The sequence below is a fragment of the Labeo rohita genome, chromosome 3, assembly GCF_022985175.1.
Source record: "Labeo rohita strain BAU-BD-2019 chromosome 3, IGBB_LRoh.1.0, whole genome shotgun sequence".
Classification (NCBI taxonomy): domain Eukaryota; kingdom Metazoa; phylum Chordata; class Actinopteri; order Cypriniformes; family Cyprinidae; genus Labeo; species Labeo rohita.
Genome location: NC_066871.1, coordinates 39,085,849 through 39,104,075, shown reverse-complemented (window position 1 = coordinate 39,104,075; position 18,227 = coordinate 39,085,849). Strand labels below are relative to the sequence as shown.

The window sequence follows — 18,227 nt, the reverse complement described above, 5'->3', positions numbered from 1 at the left end:
TTACCCACCGAAGGTCTGTGCGTCGGAGAAGACGACTGGCAGTTACTTTGTGCTTAAAAAAAAATAAAAGCTCTGATTCAAGTAATATTGCAGAACAGGTCATTGTTAGCTCTTTCGTTATTATTGGTAGTATGTTGTAAATATTATTCTTATTCACTACTCATTTGAACCCTTTTAACATTTTATTAAATACTATTATTACAAACAATATTATTTATTATGCTTTTTACACTATTACGATTCATAAAGTATACCATGGTCAAGATCTCATCTATTATATAAAGTAACAAGTTTAATTTCACCAGAATATCTTTATTTATATAGCCTATATGACGCACATGCACAGGATTGTGGGAAATCGAAGGCAGTGAAGGATACATCTATGCTGCCTTCAAAATTCCATCAGAAGAAGGTACCTCCGGAGACAGGAAGTGAAGCAGAATTAGAATTCGGACGTGCCTTAATGCCTTCCTGCCTTGGAACGCTGCCTCCGAAGGCAGCATTTTAGAGCTTTCGGACGCAGCCACTGACTCCTTCATTGAATGTTTTTTTTTTTTTTTTTAAATAATTGTGTTTTTAAAATTTTTAAGCAATGAACAGTTTGTCAGAACCACTTGTAAATTACGTTATTTTATTTAGTTTTCTAATCTTTTTTCTCCAGAATCGTGAGAGAATCATGGTCTCCAATTTATTAAAAACAACTGGGATTCTTAATTTATCCAGAATCGTGAAGCTCTTCTTTAAATGTTGTTTATTACTGCATATAATTCATTAAAATGGAAGTTTAAATTCATAAAGTTCAAAATGCCCTATTTTTCTTTTTTTTTTTTTCTGGAATTTTGTCTTTTTCAGTTGAAAAAAAGACTATTTTCCCTATATATTTCATCACTAAGGATCTCTTAAGAAAAGTCTAAAAATCTCGTGTCTCGTCTCGTCTCGTGAGATAAGTGTCTCGTCACACCCCTAATAAATAAACATGACATCGGCACACTCTTATTAAATTATATTTCAGACTGTTCCTTTAAGTGAACAATGTTTACTTTGACTACATTACCCATGAAGCACTGTTGTAAACAGGAAGTGCGTCAGAGACACGGGTTTCAAACCTGTGGAGGACAAAGTCACTGCGATTAATAAGTAGCGCTTATGAAATCGTGCTCATGCGTAAATAACAATATTTTACATATTAGTGTGGATTAAACTTGTCGCTGTATTCGGTACTTTCGCATACAGATATTCGTAAGGAATGACTCAAGATTTGAAGAACGGATTCATCAACACTAAAGCTCTTCCCGTCCAGAAAACAGACACGATTTGATTTTCCTTAGTTCTGGGTCCTCATCTTCCAGACAGAACCAGATCGGGCAGCAGAAGTGGATCTCCAGCGGGTCCAGAGCAGGATTTTAATGATGATCAGCTGATTCTGGAGACGCTCTTGTAGACGCTGTGCTGGTTTCCATTGGTAACGGGCACGCGCACAGATTTCACCATAAACACTCAGTTTCTCCTGCTGGGGATCAGACATGGTAAACATATATATATATATATATATATATATATATTTATTTATTTATTTATTATTAATAAAAGGACATTATACATGTAAATTCATTCACATGTAATTCATACAAAGAATAAAATATGGTGAAGCAAACAGGGGTGGTGAGGCGTAGCTGCCAGTACTTAACAACATCAATTAATAACAGTATTCAAAATATAATTGTCTTAGACAGCTTTTCATCAAAATTTGTTGCTATTTAATTTGTAACTTAGTAAAAATTATGTAAAAGTACTTTATGTATTATAAATCAGTGCATGTTGCTACTTTATTCTGTGTAATGATACAATAATACAAATATAGTAATGCACTATTATAGTACAATAAATTACATAAACATTGATGTGCGAAAAACAATGTTATCAGAAAAGACAGCTGCAATTGTGAAATGCATGAAAGGTTATTAATCGTCTCATCTTCATCTTTTGCAGACTTCAAGACAAAAGAAGGGCCTCAGAAGTGAGTTTTTGTTCAGCTCATGTCTGTGTTTATGTCTCATATGTTTAATGACTGTACTATATGAACTGTAATATTTCCATCTTTCTCTCAGGCTCTATAGATGATGTGTTAGGAGATCTGCTGGGTGATGATGATGATGAAGGTACTATCCACTGATCTAATCACAATATTATTTAAAAGAAGTAAATGTGATTTACCTGTTGTAAAGGCGAGTGTCTTTGGTCCACAGGTCCGGTGAAGGTGCGATCACCTGCAGCCCTTACGTCCCGCAGCGGCAAGAGGTGGGTGCTGCATCTTAAAGCTGATTGGTTACATTTGTTAAGGTGGTTTATGCAAAACACTTGCGCTGAACTTTGGGGCACAACTCATAATGCTTGAAATACACAGGTAGCACAGCTGTTTACCACAAACCATCTAGAATAAACATCAACAGATAGTCTGTCACCAGTGTAAACGTCCAATAAAGCTACTTTCTTTGCATTCAGGTCACTTCTGGACGATGATTTCTTCAGTAAACTGGCAGAAGAGGCTGAGAAAGATGATGAGGTGAGACACGCTCATAATGAAAGGCTGAAAATACAAGAAATGGTGCAGAAATGAAACAATTTTAAGTACTAATCAGATTCAAATAAGTTCAATTAAAATTTATTAAGCACTTAAAAACTACACAATATGCTAAAATGGTATAGAATTGAAAGAAGCTAAGACAAAACAGGTGAAAAAATTGTCTTTTACAGTGTCTTTTATTTATGTGTTTAAAATTCACTTGTTCACATGTAACATCCATTAATATAGGAAATATAAAGAACTCATGTTTAGCTCATTTAGATAAATTAATCAAATGAATTTCAAAGCCTACATTAATTGCAATAAACATCCACTTAGTGTTATTTTAGTATCACTCATATACTATTAAAGTTTTATAATAGTTTTATAATTATAATATATATATATATATATATTTATTATATATATTATTTTTTTTTTAATAAAAGCTAAACTAAATAAAAATAAGAAATGTTGTCTTGTTGAAAAAATAAAATAGGTTTTTTTATGTTTTTATATTTCAGTTAATGTTTACTTTAGGAAACATGTTTTTTATGGTTTTAGTTTCAGTTATTGATAATTACCCTGTCTACTACACTGGAAACAGTCCACCTAAATTTGTTTTATTTTGTATGTTTTTAGGGCTCTGACGTGTCTGAAGCTGATCCTGCTGCTCTACTGGACAGCATGAAGGTAAATCTAGAAGGTTCTGTTTCCTGATTGGCTGAAATATGATTTGTGACATCATCAGACTTATGACAACATTCTGATTTTGTTCATTCCAGAACATGGATGACATGGATGCGGATCTGTTCGGCTCCAAGAAGAAGCCAAGCTCAGCTCCTGTTCAGAGAAAAGAAACTTCTAAAGCAGGAGACAAGAGCAAAATCACAGGTGCATTTCGGTACTGTTAGGGTTTTAACAAATGATTTGACTCTCAGAGGACTGTTTTGAAAATATTAAAATATGTGTTTTTGCAGAGGAAATGGTTCCTGAGGAGAAAAAGCCCAGTTCTGCTCCGGCCTCCACAGCAAGAACTTACAAGAAGTTCAGCTTTCTGGGTAAGTGCAAAAACACTTCTTCTCTTGACAGCATCTAACAGGTCAAATGGCTTCATAAGGGTTTTGAGGAATGATTTTCTCCATTTGCTCCATTTTCACGCTGCATATGGTTCAGATGATGAAGGTGGAGGTCTTGAACCTCCTCCTCCTCCTGATGAAGGTATAAAAACACATCAGGATGGTTGAGCTTTGAGCAGCACCTTTGTGGGCAAAAAAAGCATCCTGAAATCCTGAAGTTAAACATGACAGTTCTTTATGTTTCACAGATAAAGTGGATGATTCGTTAGATGATTTACTGGATGACCTGGAACACAAACAGAAGACGACAAAGAAAACCGAGCCTCTGTCCTCTTCCACACCAGCCGTTCCTCAGAAAACAGATACGGGTGAGAAAACGGTGATGTCTCAAAGATCTGACTGACTAAAACAGCAGATAAACCCAACAGCCACTCTTTGATGTCTCTTTCTCTTTGAAATGTGTTTTAACAGCATCTCCAGCAGCTGCTGTAAAGAAAAGGGAAGATCTGACATTTGACGATGATGAAGATGATCTGATGGATGCTCTGGGCTTTGGAGAAACACGCAAAACACAAGGAAATGGAAAGACACAGAAAAAAGACAGGTAGAGTATGTCTGCACACCCGTGCGGGTTTAATCCTGGAAGCTTTTAGGAGGTTTGGATGAAACCAGTTTTGTTTGAACCATCTGAAAATATCCTGTTCATACAATAAAAATTAAAATGAAAGTAACATTAAAACTAAATTGTATATATGTGACCCTGGACCACAAAACCAGTCATAAGGGTCCGTTTTGAAAACTAAATAAACTTTCCATTGATGTATGGTTTGTTAGGATATGACAATATTTGGCCGAGATACAACTATTTGACATTCTGGAATCTGAGAGTGCAAAAAAATCTAAATATTGAGAAAATTTGAAGTTGTCCAAATGAAGTTCTTAGCAAAGCATATTACTAATCAAAAATTAAGTTTTGATATATTTACGGTAGGAAATTTACAAAATGTCTTCATGGATCATGATCTTTACTTAATATCATAATGATTTTTGGCATAAAAGAAAAATGTATCATTTTGACCCATACAATGTAGTTTTGACTATTGCTACAAATATCACATATAATATATGTGACAGTCTAATATAATGTGTAAAATCTTTTAAAAATGAACCTCAGAAGTCAAAAAGGTACCATGCACTCAACAAGCCTGAAGTGTTTTTTGATTTTTCATAATTAGTTTGGATTATTTATGGAGTATATGACACTGAACCTTTTGTGATTTGTGTAATTGTGTCCTCTGTGATCAGTGATCCTCCTCTGAGAGCTCGCACACGACTGGATGAGATCTTGGGCCGAGGGACGTCTCCTCGTCTGCTGGAGAGACCCACCACGGGAGAAAAGAAAGACACGCCACATCCTGAGAAACAGATGGAGAAACCGCCAGAGAAGAGCTCAGCTGGAAAAGGTTGCAATGAAAAAAGATTACTATGAATTGAGTGATGCAAGAGGGGCACTACTGCAATATCATTTAAGTAATAGATCATATCACAGCTAAAATAGTAGCTCAAACTGTACAGCATTGTGCTTGCAACATGGGTGTGTTTGTTTACGAGAGAGTGCATGAAACTGAATCTTAAATGCAAGGCAAGTCACTTTGGATAACAGTGTTGGCCAAATGCATAAATGTAAATTAAGTCAATAAATAAGCACTAACCACTGGTTCTGCTCTGTGTAGCATCTCTGATGGATGAGGAGGACTTCACATTTGGCTCCTATCAGCCCACAATGGGTTCGACTCCAGAGGGCCGTCAGTCCCGCAGACAGTCTGTCAGGTGACTCAACACAGACACATTAACCTAGAGGGCTGCTGAATTATTTATTAATTTATATTTTTTAATATATTTCATAAATATTTAGATTTTTACACAACATTTACTGAAAGTTTGCAAAATGACATGACATTACAACAAGATGTATGCAAAAGCTTACACAGTATTTACTGAAAATGTACTAAATTATTCAAAAACAAATAAAAATATAAATATCAATGTATCTGTAGATGTTATCATTAAAAATAATGCAGTAAAAATGAATTAATAAAAGTATTTGTTAATACAGTAAAAATTACCCATCCTTACTAAAATAATGTAAAAATACCTTTAATATAATTATTTTTTTAAAGATTAAAATCAATTAAGATAAAATAAATGTTAACATATTGTAGGAATACTTACTTTCTTACATCAAAAAACTGATGTAATATATTATTTTTTCAGTTTTCAATTATCAGGCCTACCCATAAACACAACAATACAACATGATATACAGAAAATGTACTATTTTACACAACATTTACTCAAAATTCACTAAAATACTAAAAATAAACCAAAATATTAATAATAATGCTATCAGGAGATTTTATCCTAATAATAATAATAATAATAACAATATGTAATTTTTATTGTATTCATTAAAAAATATTTTACAAGTGATTACTGTGATTTTAAAAAAATCAGTTAATTTTAAGTAACAAAAAATGTATTACCATCATCATGCTTGAATACCTCACAATTACTGTAATTTATCATTACTTTGTAATAATTTTAATTGTGAAATTAAACCAATTAGTATCATGTCTACGTATTAACAATGCATGCATTTTTTAGACAATACTTCACTAAAATGAAAAATTATATATATATAATTAATAAAAAAATGACAATTAAAAAAAACATAATACATGCCTACTTCATTTTTTATTTTTTTTATAACACTTAACGTGTCATTTGTTAACATTAATGCATTAACTAACATGAATGAACAATGAATTATATATTTATTGCAGTATTTATTAATCTTTATGTTAGTTCATAAAAATAGTCATTCATTGTTATGTCATGTTAGCTCACAGTGCATTAACTAATGTTAACAAACACAACTTTAGATTTTAATAATGCACAAATAAATGCTGAAATTAACATTAGCTAAGATTAATAAATGCTGTGAAAGTATTGTTCATTCTCAGTTCATGTTAGCTAAGTTAACTAATGTTAACTAATGAACCTTATTGTAAAGTGATACCTTGTTTTTTCATTAACAAAATGCAAGATGTCAACTTTCAAAAATTATTTTATTTCTACCTATTAACAAAATACAACAAAATTGTTTCTTTTACATAATACAAGAAGAAGTATTCAAAAAACAAATCAATAATGCTATCAGAAAAGTTTGGCTATTAGGGGCTGCTAACATTGATCAGACATGTTTATCACTGTAGTTTGTTCTGCATTGTTTATACAACTACATATTTCTTGATTTTAATAGAATAAAACTAATTTGTGTAGTTCTTTATCATGTCAGATTCTCGACTGAAGACGTAAGCATTCACTCGCCCGAACACAAACCCAAACCCTCCACACGCGCCGCCCGGCCTAGATCAGACTGGCTCGGCCTGAAGCAGGATGAAGAGGAGCAAAAGATGAAGGAGGAACCCAAACAATCTGCACCAGAGACCCTCAAGCCTCCGGCATCACCCTCCACAGGGGCCCGAAAAGAGACGCCCAGTTTAAAAACAGCATCTGCAGATCCACCAGCCGCACCCTCGTCTCCTAAAACCATCTCAAAACCAGTGAAGAGAGACGAGGACGAGGAAGACGACTGGCTCGCTGGAGCACTGAGTCGCAAGAAAACACAGCCAGTGAGCCAATCAGAGGAAAGAGAGACGAAACAAGAAGTTTCATCAAGTCTGGGGGAGGAAGTGGATGTGTTTGTCAGGTGAGCGTTTTTAATGAATGTTGGATAGGAGTGGATCATGATGCACTGAGGTTCGCTCAAACGTGTGATGTGTTTGCAGCTCTAAATCAAACGTGCCTTCAGCCACACGAAGACGGCAGGACGAGCCTCCCGTCCTAAACACAGAGCCCAGGTACAGTTAATACAGTGACAGTCACTGCTGTACGTGTGGTCATGTGATTTACACTGGACTGAATAAAGTATGTATGTGTTTTCCAGCAGAGAGTCCACCGGTGTCTCCATACAACTCAACACGAGCTCAGAAACTCAACACAAACCTGGTACAGTGAAACACTGCGCTGTTAAATTACACTTTACACTCTCTTGGAGTTACTACAAATACGAAAAATTCCTGGAAATTTTTCATAGCGAATATAAATGTCAGTCATTTTGAAATTTTGAAGTGATTTCATTGGCAAGAAAGTGCTCCTTTTACACAAGAGATGACAAAAGCACAAAAGCATATGTTTTGAAGAATGTAGGTAACCAAGAAGTTGACGGTAGCCATTGACTTGCATAGTATTTTTTTCCATACCATGGAAGTGAATGACTACCGTCAACTGTTTGGTTATCGCTTTAATCCATGTTAGATTTAGATGACCGGTTTTCAATCAGGAGCCCTCAGCAAACTTCTTAGGGGCCTCAAGTGTTCCATACTCGGAATTTGTGCTCTGCATTTCACCCATCCAAGTGCACACACACACCGAAGCAGCAGTAACACACGCACAAGCAGTGGTAACACGCACACACACGGAAGCAGTGGTAACACAGGTAACATACACACAGAGATAACACAAGTAACACACACAGAAGTTGCGTTAATACACAGGTAACACACAGAGAGTCAGCAGTAACACAAAGATAACATAAAGAGGCAGTGGTAGCACACAGGTGATGTACACATAACACACAGAAGTAGTGGTAACACAGGTAACACACACAGGCATTGGTAGTAAAACACACAGGTAACACACACAGAAGTAGTGGTAACACACAGGTGGTATCACACAGGTAACACACACAGCGGTAACACATAGGTAACACCATTGAAAATTTTAATAGTTAATATACATTTTATAGTTGTACTTTTTTAGACTTTTACAGACCTCATCCCTAAACAACACAGTTCACTCCCTCACCTATAGTGACCCAGTTATCTGCTTAGAAATCTCTAGATCTCATCACTCCCATAGTATATATCAGGCTATGTTTCTCACTTATCCGTGTTCGTCATGTCCCTCAGACCCTCTTCACCGGTTCTGTCCCATTCCAGGACTCAGTCAGACCCTCTCATCACAGTCCAAAGTGCCTGAATCACGGCCCTTTAACTCAACCAGCAGCACACAACACAAACCCCATGCTCAGGACCCCAGAACACCCTCAGGATGGGATGTCCAGACAGAGATGCCCCCCTTAAACCCCGTCCAGGGGTGGCATGTGCCTGCTGTAGTGCCCCCTGCAGTGTGGAGTAGGTGCTAATAGTGTAGAGCAGGAGTTTATAATAACTATTATATCAAGCTCATGAAAACGAACAAAAAAGTATGAAGGAAATAAAAAGGGAAATTATATTCTGCATAAAGAAAATGCATATGACTTAGTGTGTAGATTATATCAAAACTGCTATTTAAAACTGCTGTTGTTTTAGTGTTTCCACAGAAGTCACCTGCAGAGGGTGCTGTACCTGCGACACAAACACACACACCTTTACCTGCAGACAGTCTACAGCAGCTACTCATACAACAACAGGTTACACACAGATCAAATGTAAAACATGCTGTAATGGTGATTCATGTAAACTAATAAATGGTTGTGTGTTAATGTGTAGTTGGCTCAGTCTCAGCTGTGGGGTCTGAGCAGCTCTCTGGACTCACAGAGACTCAGAGACACGGACCATCAGCATGATGTGACGTCACTGCAGAAACGCATCATTCAGCTGGAGGGACAGGTACAGTTACCTAAGATGTGTTGATTGTTTAAGGGACTCCAGCTGAATGCAGAAACTGAGGCTTCATGTATATTTGTTAAGGTGAGGAGTTTACAGCTGGAGAGAGACCAGAATCAGATGCTGTTAGAGAGTGTGCAACAGAGACACAAACAAGACACAGAGCTCATGGAGAACATGCACAGGTAAAATACACACAGGTAACAAACGCACACACACACACACACACACAGATGGCAGATGGCAGTAATGCGAAAGGAAAGGAAAGGAAAGGAAAGGAAAGGAAAGGACGTGTGACCAAGTATGGTGTTCCATACTCAGAATTTGTGCTCTGCATTTCACCCATCCAAATGCACACACACACACACACACACACACTCACACAAGCAGTGGTAACACGCACACACACGGAAGCAGCAGTAACACACACACGGAAGCAGTGGTAACACAGGTAACATACACACAGAGGTAACACAAGTAACACACACACAGTAGTAGCGATAACACAGGTAACACACACAGAGGCATTGGTAGTAACATACAGGTAACACACACAGAAGTAGCGGAAACACAGGTAACACACAGAGGCAGTGGTAGTAACACACATAGCCAGCGGTAACACATAGTTAACACACACACACGTACATGGAAGCAGCAGTAACACACACAGAAGTAGCAGTAACACAGGTAACACACACAGACACACAGGCGGCAGTAACACACAGGTAACACGCACAGAAGTAGCGGTAACACAGGTAACACACACAGAGGCATTGGTAGTAACACACATAGCCAGTGGTAACACATAGTTAACACACACACACACACACGTACATGGAAGCAGCAGTAACACACACAGAAGTAGCAGTAACACAGGTAACACACACAGACACACAGGCGGCAGTAACACACAGGTAACACGCACAGAAGTAGCGGTAACACAGGTAACACACACAGAGGCAGTGGTAGTAACACACATAGCCAGCGGTAACATATAGTTAGCACACACATACATGGAAGCAGCAGTAACACACAGGTAACACACAGGCAGTGGTAACACAGGAAACACGCCCACACACAGAGAGGCTATGTGATGTATGTGTTCTCGTCTCAGAGCTCGTGTGAAGCTGCTGGAGGAATCGGCTGCTCAGCGAGAGCTGCGCTCACGGCAGGAGAACGAGGATCTGGCGGAGAGACTGGCTGCGGTCACACGTCTGGCAGAGCAGGAGAGAGCAGAGATGCAGGCACAGCAACAGCGCAGACTTGCACAGTGTCAGCAGGACAGAGACAGAGAGGTGGAGAGACTCAGAGACCTGCAAAGGTGATGCACACACTTTCCCTGAAGGTTTGAGTTAAAAGTATTCTTTAATTATTAGCTTGTCATCAGAAAAAAGAACATTTTATCAAAAAAAAAAAAAAAAAAGAGCACAAAATGAGTCCTTTTTTAAAACCTGAGAATAGTTACAGAAAAACCCACCTGAGTGTAAAACAGGCTTTTTAATAAACGTTTTACAGGAAGTCCATCCTAGAGATGAAGAGAGATCATGAAGAACAGATCCAGCGTCTAAAGAAACTAAAGGACGAGGAGATTGACGCTGTGACCAGTGCTACGTCTCAGACCAGGTGCTGCACATCACAGACAAGATGTCCTTTAGTGGTTTGAGCCAGATCTCATGGAGCTTCTGTGTGTGTGTGCAGGTCTCTGACAGTGGTCATCGAGCAGATGGAGCAGTTCTCCCGCAGGCTGGGAGATCTCTCGTCTCGAGTGGAGAGTTCACATGAAAACACAGCGCAGGGACTGGAGATCGGAGCCAGACAGAGAGACGAACAGCTCAGAGGTACAAACACAAACGTCAACATCTCCAGATCTGTAAAAAACAGATCAGCAGATCTGAATCTGTCATACACTCACAGTTCTACAGGATCGCTTAAGTCAGCAGCAGCGTGAAATGGCCGAAGAAAGGTCACGACTCAAAGAGGTCATCGCAAAGATGGACACACAGCTGGCAGAGCAGCAGAGACAGCTGGAGAAGGTCAAGAAACCTTGACGTTTACTCTGAACTTGGATAAAGCATTAAAAATGAACATCTGAGAGTGTTTAACATGATGTTACACTGGTTTGTGTGTTTAGGAGCGCTGGCGGGTGACGTCAGAACAGGCCAAAGCTGAATCATCTCTGCGAGGACTGGAGGAGGAGAGACGGACCATGATGCAACAGTTCGGCATGGAGAGAGAGGAGCTGGAGAGGGCAAAGGTCAGATGCAAAAGGACATCACATGACATAACTCGATAAATATGATTTCAATTATAAATTCACATTATTCCTTACTGGACTCATTTCACGTGTGAAGTTAGAAACATGCAAATTAAATAAACACATAAGCGCTGATGCTTTTAGGCTCATTAGTCTGTCTGTCCGTGTCAGAGTGCTTTGCTGGAGGAGCAGCAGTCCGTCATGCAGCACTGTGCTGAAGAACGGAGGAAACTGGCGGCCGAGTGGAGCCGCTTTCACACACAGGAGAAACTACGTCAGGAGCGCATCGAGAGAGAGGCCAGCCGAGCCCTGGAGAGAGACGCAAACAGAGAGGGGTCCATCATCAGCATGGCACAGGTACGGCGGTAGCATCAACCCGGCTCACACACTGTCCATACTATATAAGCAGATGACAGCACATGCCAAAAAATGGATTTGCATGCATTCATGCTCTTACAACTAATATTAATCAAGACACCTATCTCACTATTTTTACTTTATATCACAGTTTATATCTTACTTATATCTTATTAAGTTACCATCTCAAAATAAAGAAACATTTTGGTTAAACAAAAATAGATAAAAATAATAAACAAATATTCCAGTATGTATTAAATAAATGAAAGACTAATAAAATAAAAAAAATAATTAAATAAATAAAAAAAACACCAAATTGAGAACAGCAAAAATATATTAAAAATATATTGAAATATGCAAAAATGAATGAATTAATCAATGAATTTAAAAAAAAAAAAAAAGGAAAGGTATAAATAAACAAATGAACAAGTGAACATCTCACTTGTTGTGAGTTTTTGTCTCCATTATGATTTTTTTTTTCTCTCTAAACTGTCTTTAAGTAACTCTGTATCTTAAAGTCTGAATTGCAACTTTGTATCTTGGAATACAGTTTAAATCTTAACATTCTGACAATTAAATTCAGAATGTTGAGTTGAAAGTTTTCAATTCTAAGAAATTATCTTAGAAAAAAGTCTGAATTGCGAAAGTATAAACATTTTTTTCTTTCAAGAGGTTGTATTACATGTACATTTTATGTTTAAAAAAAGAATCCAAAACCTATGTTACAACATAATATGATGCATTTCCGAATGAAACTAGTAAATAAATTTAAGTGATATTCAATGACAATATATGTAGGATGATTCATATATAATATATAATGTTAGTATTATGTATATACTGTTATGGTGTTTATTGATTAGTTTTATTGTTTATTTTTATGTTTGATGCATTAGTTTGCGTTTTCATTTCATTTATATTTAGCATTATTTAAAAGATTTAAGTTACATTTATTTATAAACTAAATTTCAATTTACATGTATTTATAATCTAAATCTAAGTTTAGTTTAAATTGTAGTATTTTTATAATGTGCTTTTGCCATTTTTATTAGTTTTATAAGTTTTTCATCAATTATTTATTTTTATTTCAGCTTTATTTTATTTAAAGAAAACAACTTTAATAGTTTTAGTTAATAATAACAGGGGCATTCCTGTTACTTTTAATACAAAATAAAGTTTATACAACAGACTGCAGGCTGTCAGATGAGATGAGTCTTTTTTTTTTTTTTTTAAAGAAAGTAATTTTTTTTTTAATAATTCACATTTTTCCATGGTGATATTCAGGATCAGGCGGATCTGAAGCTGCGCGCCGGAGAGCTGAAACAGAAGGAGGAAGCGCTGATGAGAGAGAGAGACTGTCTAGAGAAACTGAAACAGGAGCTGGACACTGAGAAAGACAGACTGAGCGCTGCGGCTCTGAGACTCAAGACACGAGCGCAGGAGGTGGAGAGCTTCAGTAAGGTAAATCACTACAGCAGCAGAGCTGTTTGTGTGAGTGTGAGACACTGATCATGTGACACTGAAGCATTTCCTGTGTTACAGCTGGCGTCCGAGCGCTTTGAGGAGGGAGAGCGAGCGCTGAGAGAGGCCAGACAGGTGGAGGCTGAACATCAGACACGACTACGCAACATCCACACGCAGATGGAGAGACTACGACAACAGGAGCACAACCTACAACAGGTCTCACACACACACTCATCACTGACCACAACCACTCAAAAACACATTTATTTCATATATGAAATATTAAATTATGATTTAAGTTGTGCAGAAAACAGAATCCAAACATAAAAATGGAATTTATGGAATATTTGTTTCTACAAATTTCATAAATTAAAATTCATGATTTACTGATCAAATGTATAATGAAGAATATCATGACATTCTTATAATAATAATAATAATAATAATAATAATAATAATAATAATAAAATTTTCTATGAAATATCACCCAATAAAATGTTTTGATCCATAATTTGATCTATAACACGTTCAAATTTTATTTAAAAAATTAAAAAAAAAAATACTGTCTTGTAAATAATTGTTATATTTTTCATTTGATTACATTTTAAAAGATTAAAATGTTAATTTTTTATAAATTGTTTTGATTACCACCATTTTTTAATTGAATCACATATTTCAGAAAAATTACAACAAATAGCACAGACTTTGGAGCACAAATAAAATGAAATTTGGAGGGGACAAATACACATATCTGTTCTTGTTAAAAATGTATGTTTTGTGAATTCAGCTGAATTTAAATAACCAATGAATCGAAAGAAAAAAATAAATTGGAAAAACAATTTTGGGGAAAAAAAAAAAAAAAAACGCCATGGAGCTGTATTATTGTTAAGATATTGTTGATACTTCACTATAAAAAAAACATAACAGCATATGGCAACTCGAATCAGTGAATCATTCAAACAAAACATTATTAGATTTAAAAGTGCTGTACAAAAAAAATGATTGACTGGGATAAACCAGACTTCTCAAAACTGAGAGAGGGGATATTTAGGAGTGTATTTGTGATTCTTTTACTGATAAAGCTGCACTTTAGTGAAAACAGCTAAACTGATGACACTGCTAAATGATGTAGTTATTTAATTACTGTTGTGCTCTGATCGTGTGATCTGCAGGAGCGTCTGAGGATGACAGATCATCACAGAGACATGGAGCGGTTGAGACACACTCTTCCTGTCCATCCGGGGACATCAGCGCCTCTCATCACAGGTACTCTGTTCAGTCAGACTCACCGCAGATGTTCAATATGTCAGACAGCTAATCACACATGTGTTTGTCAGATTTCTCTCCAGCGTTGGCCAGCACACACCTGAGCGCCGTTGTGAACCCGCAGCCTGCTGAACTACATGCTCGCCTTGCCCTCATCAAACACACCGCCGAGAAGGTACAGCAACACACGCTCACTTCAGCTTTGATTACCCGGCACTACCCAAATACACTTGTGAATCAAACTAAAAATAATAATAAATAAAATTAATACCTTAGTTTACCATTAAAAATGAGTTGAGAATAAAAAAAAAAAAAAAAAAAAAAAAACAACAACAAAAAAAATCTCACTAATTTCATAGGGCACTACCCACCTCACAACTACCTTTATTGTCGAACAGAGAGGATATTGATTTCTGGTCTGGAACAGTCCAGGAATGTCAATTAGCTAGATATTTTGTTTTTTTTTTTTTTTTTCTTACCACTACCAATTAAATTACCAATTTGAACCAAAACATACCCCACCAAAAAAAAAAAAAAGCCCCAACAGCATTAAGAAGTCCTTTAAGTTAAACGATTCACATTTGAAGCACTGCTCAGCCATTATTGCCTTAAATTACTTCCCCCAAATAGGCTACATGCTACCCATACTAATGGTTTCTGGTCATTTCTCTAACAGGACAGAGACTTCCTGCAGGAGGAGCAGTATTTCCTTGACACTCTGAAGAAAACCTCATACAACTCAAGCCTCAACACATGACCAAGACAGAGACAAGAATCATTTTGATAGACTTTATTTGATAATAAACATTGTAAAAAGAGGTTTCACGGTCTGACATCAATCTCCAGCATTCATCAGTCACCGTGGAGCGTTTCTGCAAAAAGTGAATGAGTCACTTTAGTTAAATAATTTGTAAAATAAAGAAATTCATTATTAAACTCAAGCACACAAGCCTCAGGTTACCAAAACTCCACACATGTTTTTCAGACAGGGATAACTTTTTTTCATCACAGGCTTGAATGAATAATGTCTAAACACTGACTTTTGGGTCAGGTTTTTTTTCCCCCCCTCTCTTTACAAGAATCTATTCTGATCAAAAAGACATTTAAATTACACCATTTAAGACTGAATTTATAGTAAAACAGAACTTGTACATACAGCTCTGTATCCAGGTGAATCAGGACGCCTCATGGTTGTTTCAGCTCCATCTGCACAGTGAAAACATGCATCAGATGGGTTTTGTCAAAGGTTACAGATGCAGATTAATCTCAGAAGCATGCAGCCAAACATGAGGTTTTGGTTTGCTTTACCTGATTAGCGCTGAATCGGCTTATAGATGCACACGTTCACCTGTAGAGAAAAGTCACATGATCAGAAATCTGCGTCTCCACAACAGTGATGCATTTTATATCCGCACGTTGTGCGTCTCAGAATGATTTTGCTTTGACATCGTCAGTTATCGCATCAGACGGCACTTCCTATGTAGCAGTTTCATCACAGAACACAACCTTATAATCAATACATCACAGTTTTGAGTAATACATTAAAGCAACACACTTCTGAATAATACACTAAAACATACAAATTGGAAAACCTACCATTTTTGCGAACTGGGCGTAATAATCACGCAGTAAAGCATCCAGCAGAAGTTCAAGTTACATTGTTCCAAGTCACATTGAATCCAGCCTACAGAAAGACAAAGGGAAAACCCGTTAAACACCCAGCGCCATAATCTGACTTGAAATAAGTGTAATATTAATGAAAGACAGACTTACATTTATCATGGTGGTCTGGATGCGCTGCGATCGGATCTTTGCTTGTAATTCATAATGAACACGCTTTGATTGAGCTGATCTGTCCTCTATGTCTGAAGAGGAGCAAACACCCACGTGCTGCACAGGGAAAGAGAACGAGAAGCACTGAGCGTCCACTTTTATAGCGGTGGAACGTCACGACCCACGTGACTAGGGGTGTGTGCCATTCGGCAGTGATCATCCCTGTGCGCTTTTCCCTTCGAATTTGAGTTTTGGAGGGTTGAAAGCTGTAGCGTTCGAAATAACGGTCACTTGGAACTTACTTATTAAAACACTTATATTAAATTATTTTTAAAAGGATCATACAGCTTAGCTGTCATCAGTGTTTCCCTTCCAAGTGCCCTACAAAGGCAGCATTAATGAGTTTGGCGCGAAGGAAATGTCATGTGGAAACCGTAATGCACGCTGGGAAAGGGAAGCGCTTTACAAAATAAAGTTATTTAGAAACATCAACGAAAACATAAAATCATATTATTGCAACGTAAATGTAATTACATATTTTAAACGTATGTGGAAAATGTTATTTATTTATCCACTGCACAATTTAACATGCCTTCATCCCCTATTTAGATGTACAAAATAAAGGTCACTTAAACAATGAACTTTTTTTAATTAAAGCTACATATTGGATACAATTGGTAATAATTATAAAATGTTAAAAAACATACCTTGTTTGTAAAAACTAATTGTGACTAAATCTAATGTAATATTATGTAACACAAATGTTTCACATGTTTTGATGCACAGACACACCATTCTTTCTTTCCAAAGCATGGTTTTTACGGTAATGATAATCAATGATAACATGCTGACAAATATTACCAGTCTGCAACATCAAGCATTCTCTCCCTTCACCATAGAGGCTTTCCTGTCTGCTCTCTTCGCAATTTTAATTTGCGTAATTTGAAGGGTGATGAAAAAGCAGCTACTGGCGCTCAACATATGCGCACTAGAAACTTCATTGTTGTCAAGTGCCTGCGCATTTTCTCTCCAAACGTTATGAGTGATTAAAATGTCTTTATACTGGGGTAAACTAGAATTGCTGGTATCTTTTAATTGCCTCACTAGTGATGACCGCTTTTGAAACGAGGTAAAAGAAGCTTCGTTCCATCATAACTCTTTCCAATCGTTTGGAGATTTCAATAGTTTGCTGTTAGGGTGCGATCTCAGTGAATCACATGAGGTCATTGGGAGCGCCCTCCAGTGGCAAACCACTGAACCAGCGTCTATGGCTTTAAGCTAATCTCGAATCAGTATGATCAGTTTGCAGATATTTTCTACGACACATTTGTGTAATTAAAAGGATGAGCAGTAGTTAGTCTCTTACTGGCCTGTTTAGACAAACCCTCCAAAACCAACTAAACAAGCCCTACAAATCAATAAAAAATTATTTACAAAATGTTTTTGTTGCATCTACACTTTTGACCAGCAGGCGTCACCAGCGTGTGGTGTTTTGAGCACTTCGAAACAGTGAATCATTTTGCGAAGCAATTGGTTCAATTGATTCGAAGCTTCGAAAAGATTCGTTTCCAACATCTATGGTTCTATCTCGTCTATTTCTTTCCCACAGTGAAAAACCAGCCCAGATCAGTGTTGCTCTTGCCACCTTGTGTATAAACTAAACAGAGCTCTGCGTACGTCATGGAAACACGTGTAAGCACCAAAGTATAGGGAAATAATCAAACATTTCTGGAAAATAT

The 18,227-nt window shown here is 36.9% G+C and overlaps 1 protein-coding gene, 1 long non-coding RNA gene and 2 other non-coding genes across 4 annotated transcripts; 1 reads left to right on the top strand and 3 right to left on the bottom strand.

The window, feature by feature from the left end:
• The first annotated feature begins 1,100 nt into the window (after positions 1-1,100).
• Positions 1,101-15,517, top strand: LOC127163377 (fas-binding factor 1 homolog). Its single transcript, XM_051106580.1, has 30 exons — positions 1,101-1,526; positions 1,990-2,017; positions 2,109-2,159; positions 2,247-2,298; positions 2,503-2,563; positions 3,206-3,256; positions 3,349-3,457; positions 3,544-3,624; positions 3,740-3,784; positions 3,891-4,010; positions 4,114-4,246; positions 4,948-5,105; positions 5,376-5,472; positions 7,001-7,414; positions 7,494-7,565; positions 7,652-7,713; positions 9,078-9,178; positions 9,258-9,377; positions 9,459-9,559; positions 10,489-10,695; positions 10,890-10,997; positions 11,073-11,212; positions 11,289-11,407; positions 11,506-11,628; positions 11,800-11,985; positions 13,270-13,446; positions 13,528-13,665; positions 14,622-14,715; positions 14,787-14,890; positions 15,392-15,517. Exons 1-30 carry the CDS (start codon positions 1,524-1,526, stop codon positions 15,470-15,472), a joined length of 3,336 nt encoding a protein of 1,111 aa, XP_050962537.1. The 5' UTR covers positions 1,101-1,523; the 3' UTR covers positions 15,473-15,517.
• LOC127163430 (uncharacterized) lies at positions 15,491-16,643 on the bottom strand. The gene is made up of 5 exons (XR_007827479.1): positions 16,489-16,643; positions 16,312-16,399; positions 16,024-16,063; positions 15,872-15,921; positions 15,491-15,587 (listed from the first exon to the last, which is right to left on the bottom strand). It is a non-coding gene; the product is annotated as an uncharacterized LOC127163430 (long non-coding RNA).
• LOC127163620 (small nucleolar RNA R38) lies at positions 15,661-15,732 on the bottom strand. Its single transcript, XR_007827506.1, has one exon. It is a non-coding gene; the product is annotated as a small nucleolar RNA R38 (small nucleolar RNA).
• On the bottom strand, positions 16,139-16,215 carry LOC127163621 (small nucleolar RNA SNORD49). The gene has a single exon (XR_007827507.1). It is a non-coding gene; the product is annotated as a small nucleolar RNA SNORD49 (small nucleolar RNA).
• Positions 16,644-18,227: the final 1,584 nt, after the last annotated feature.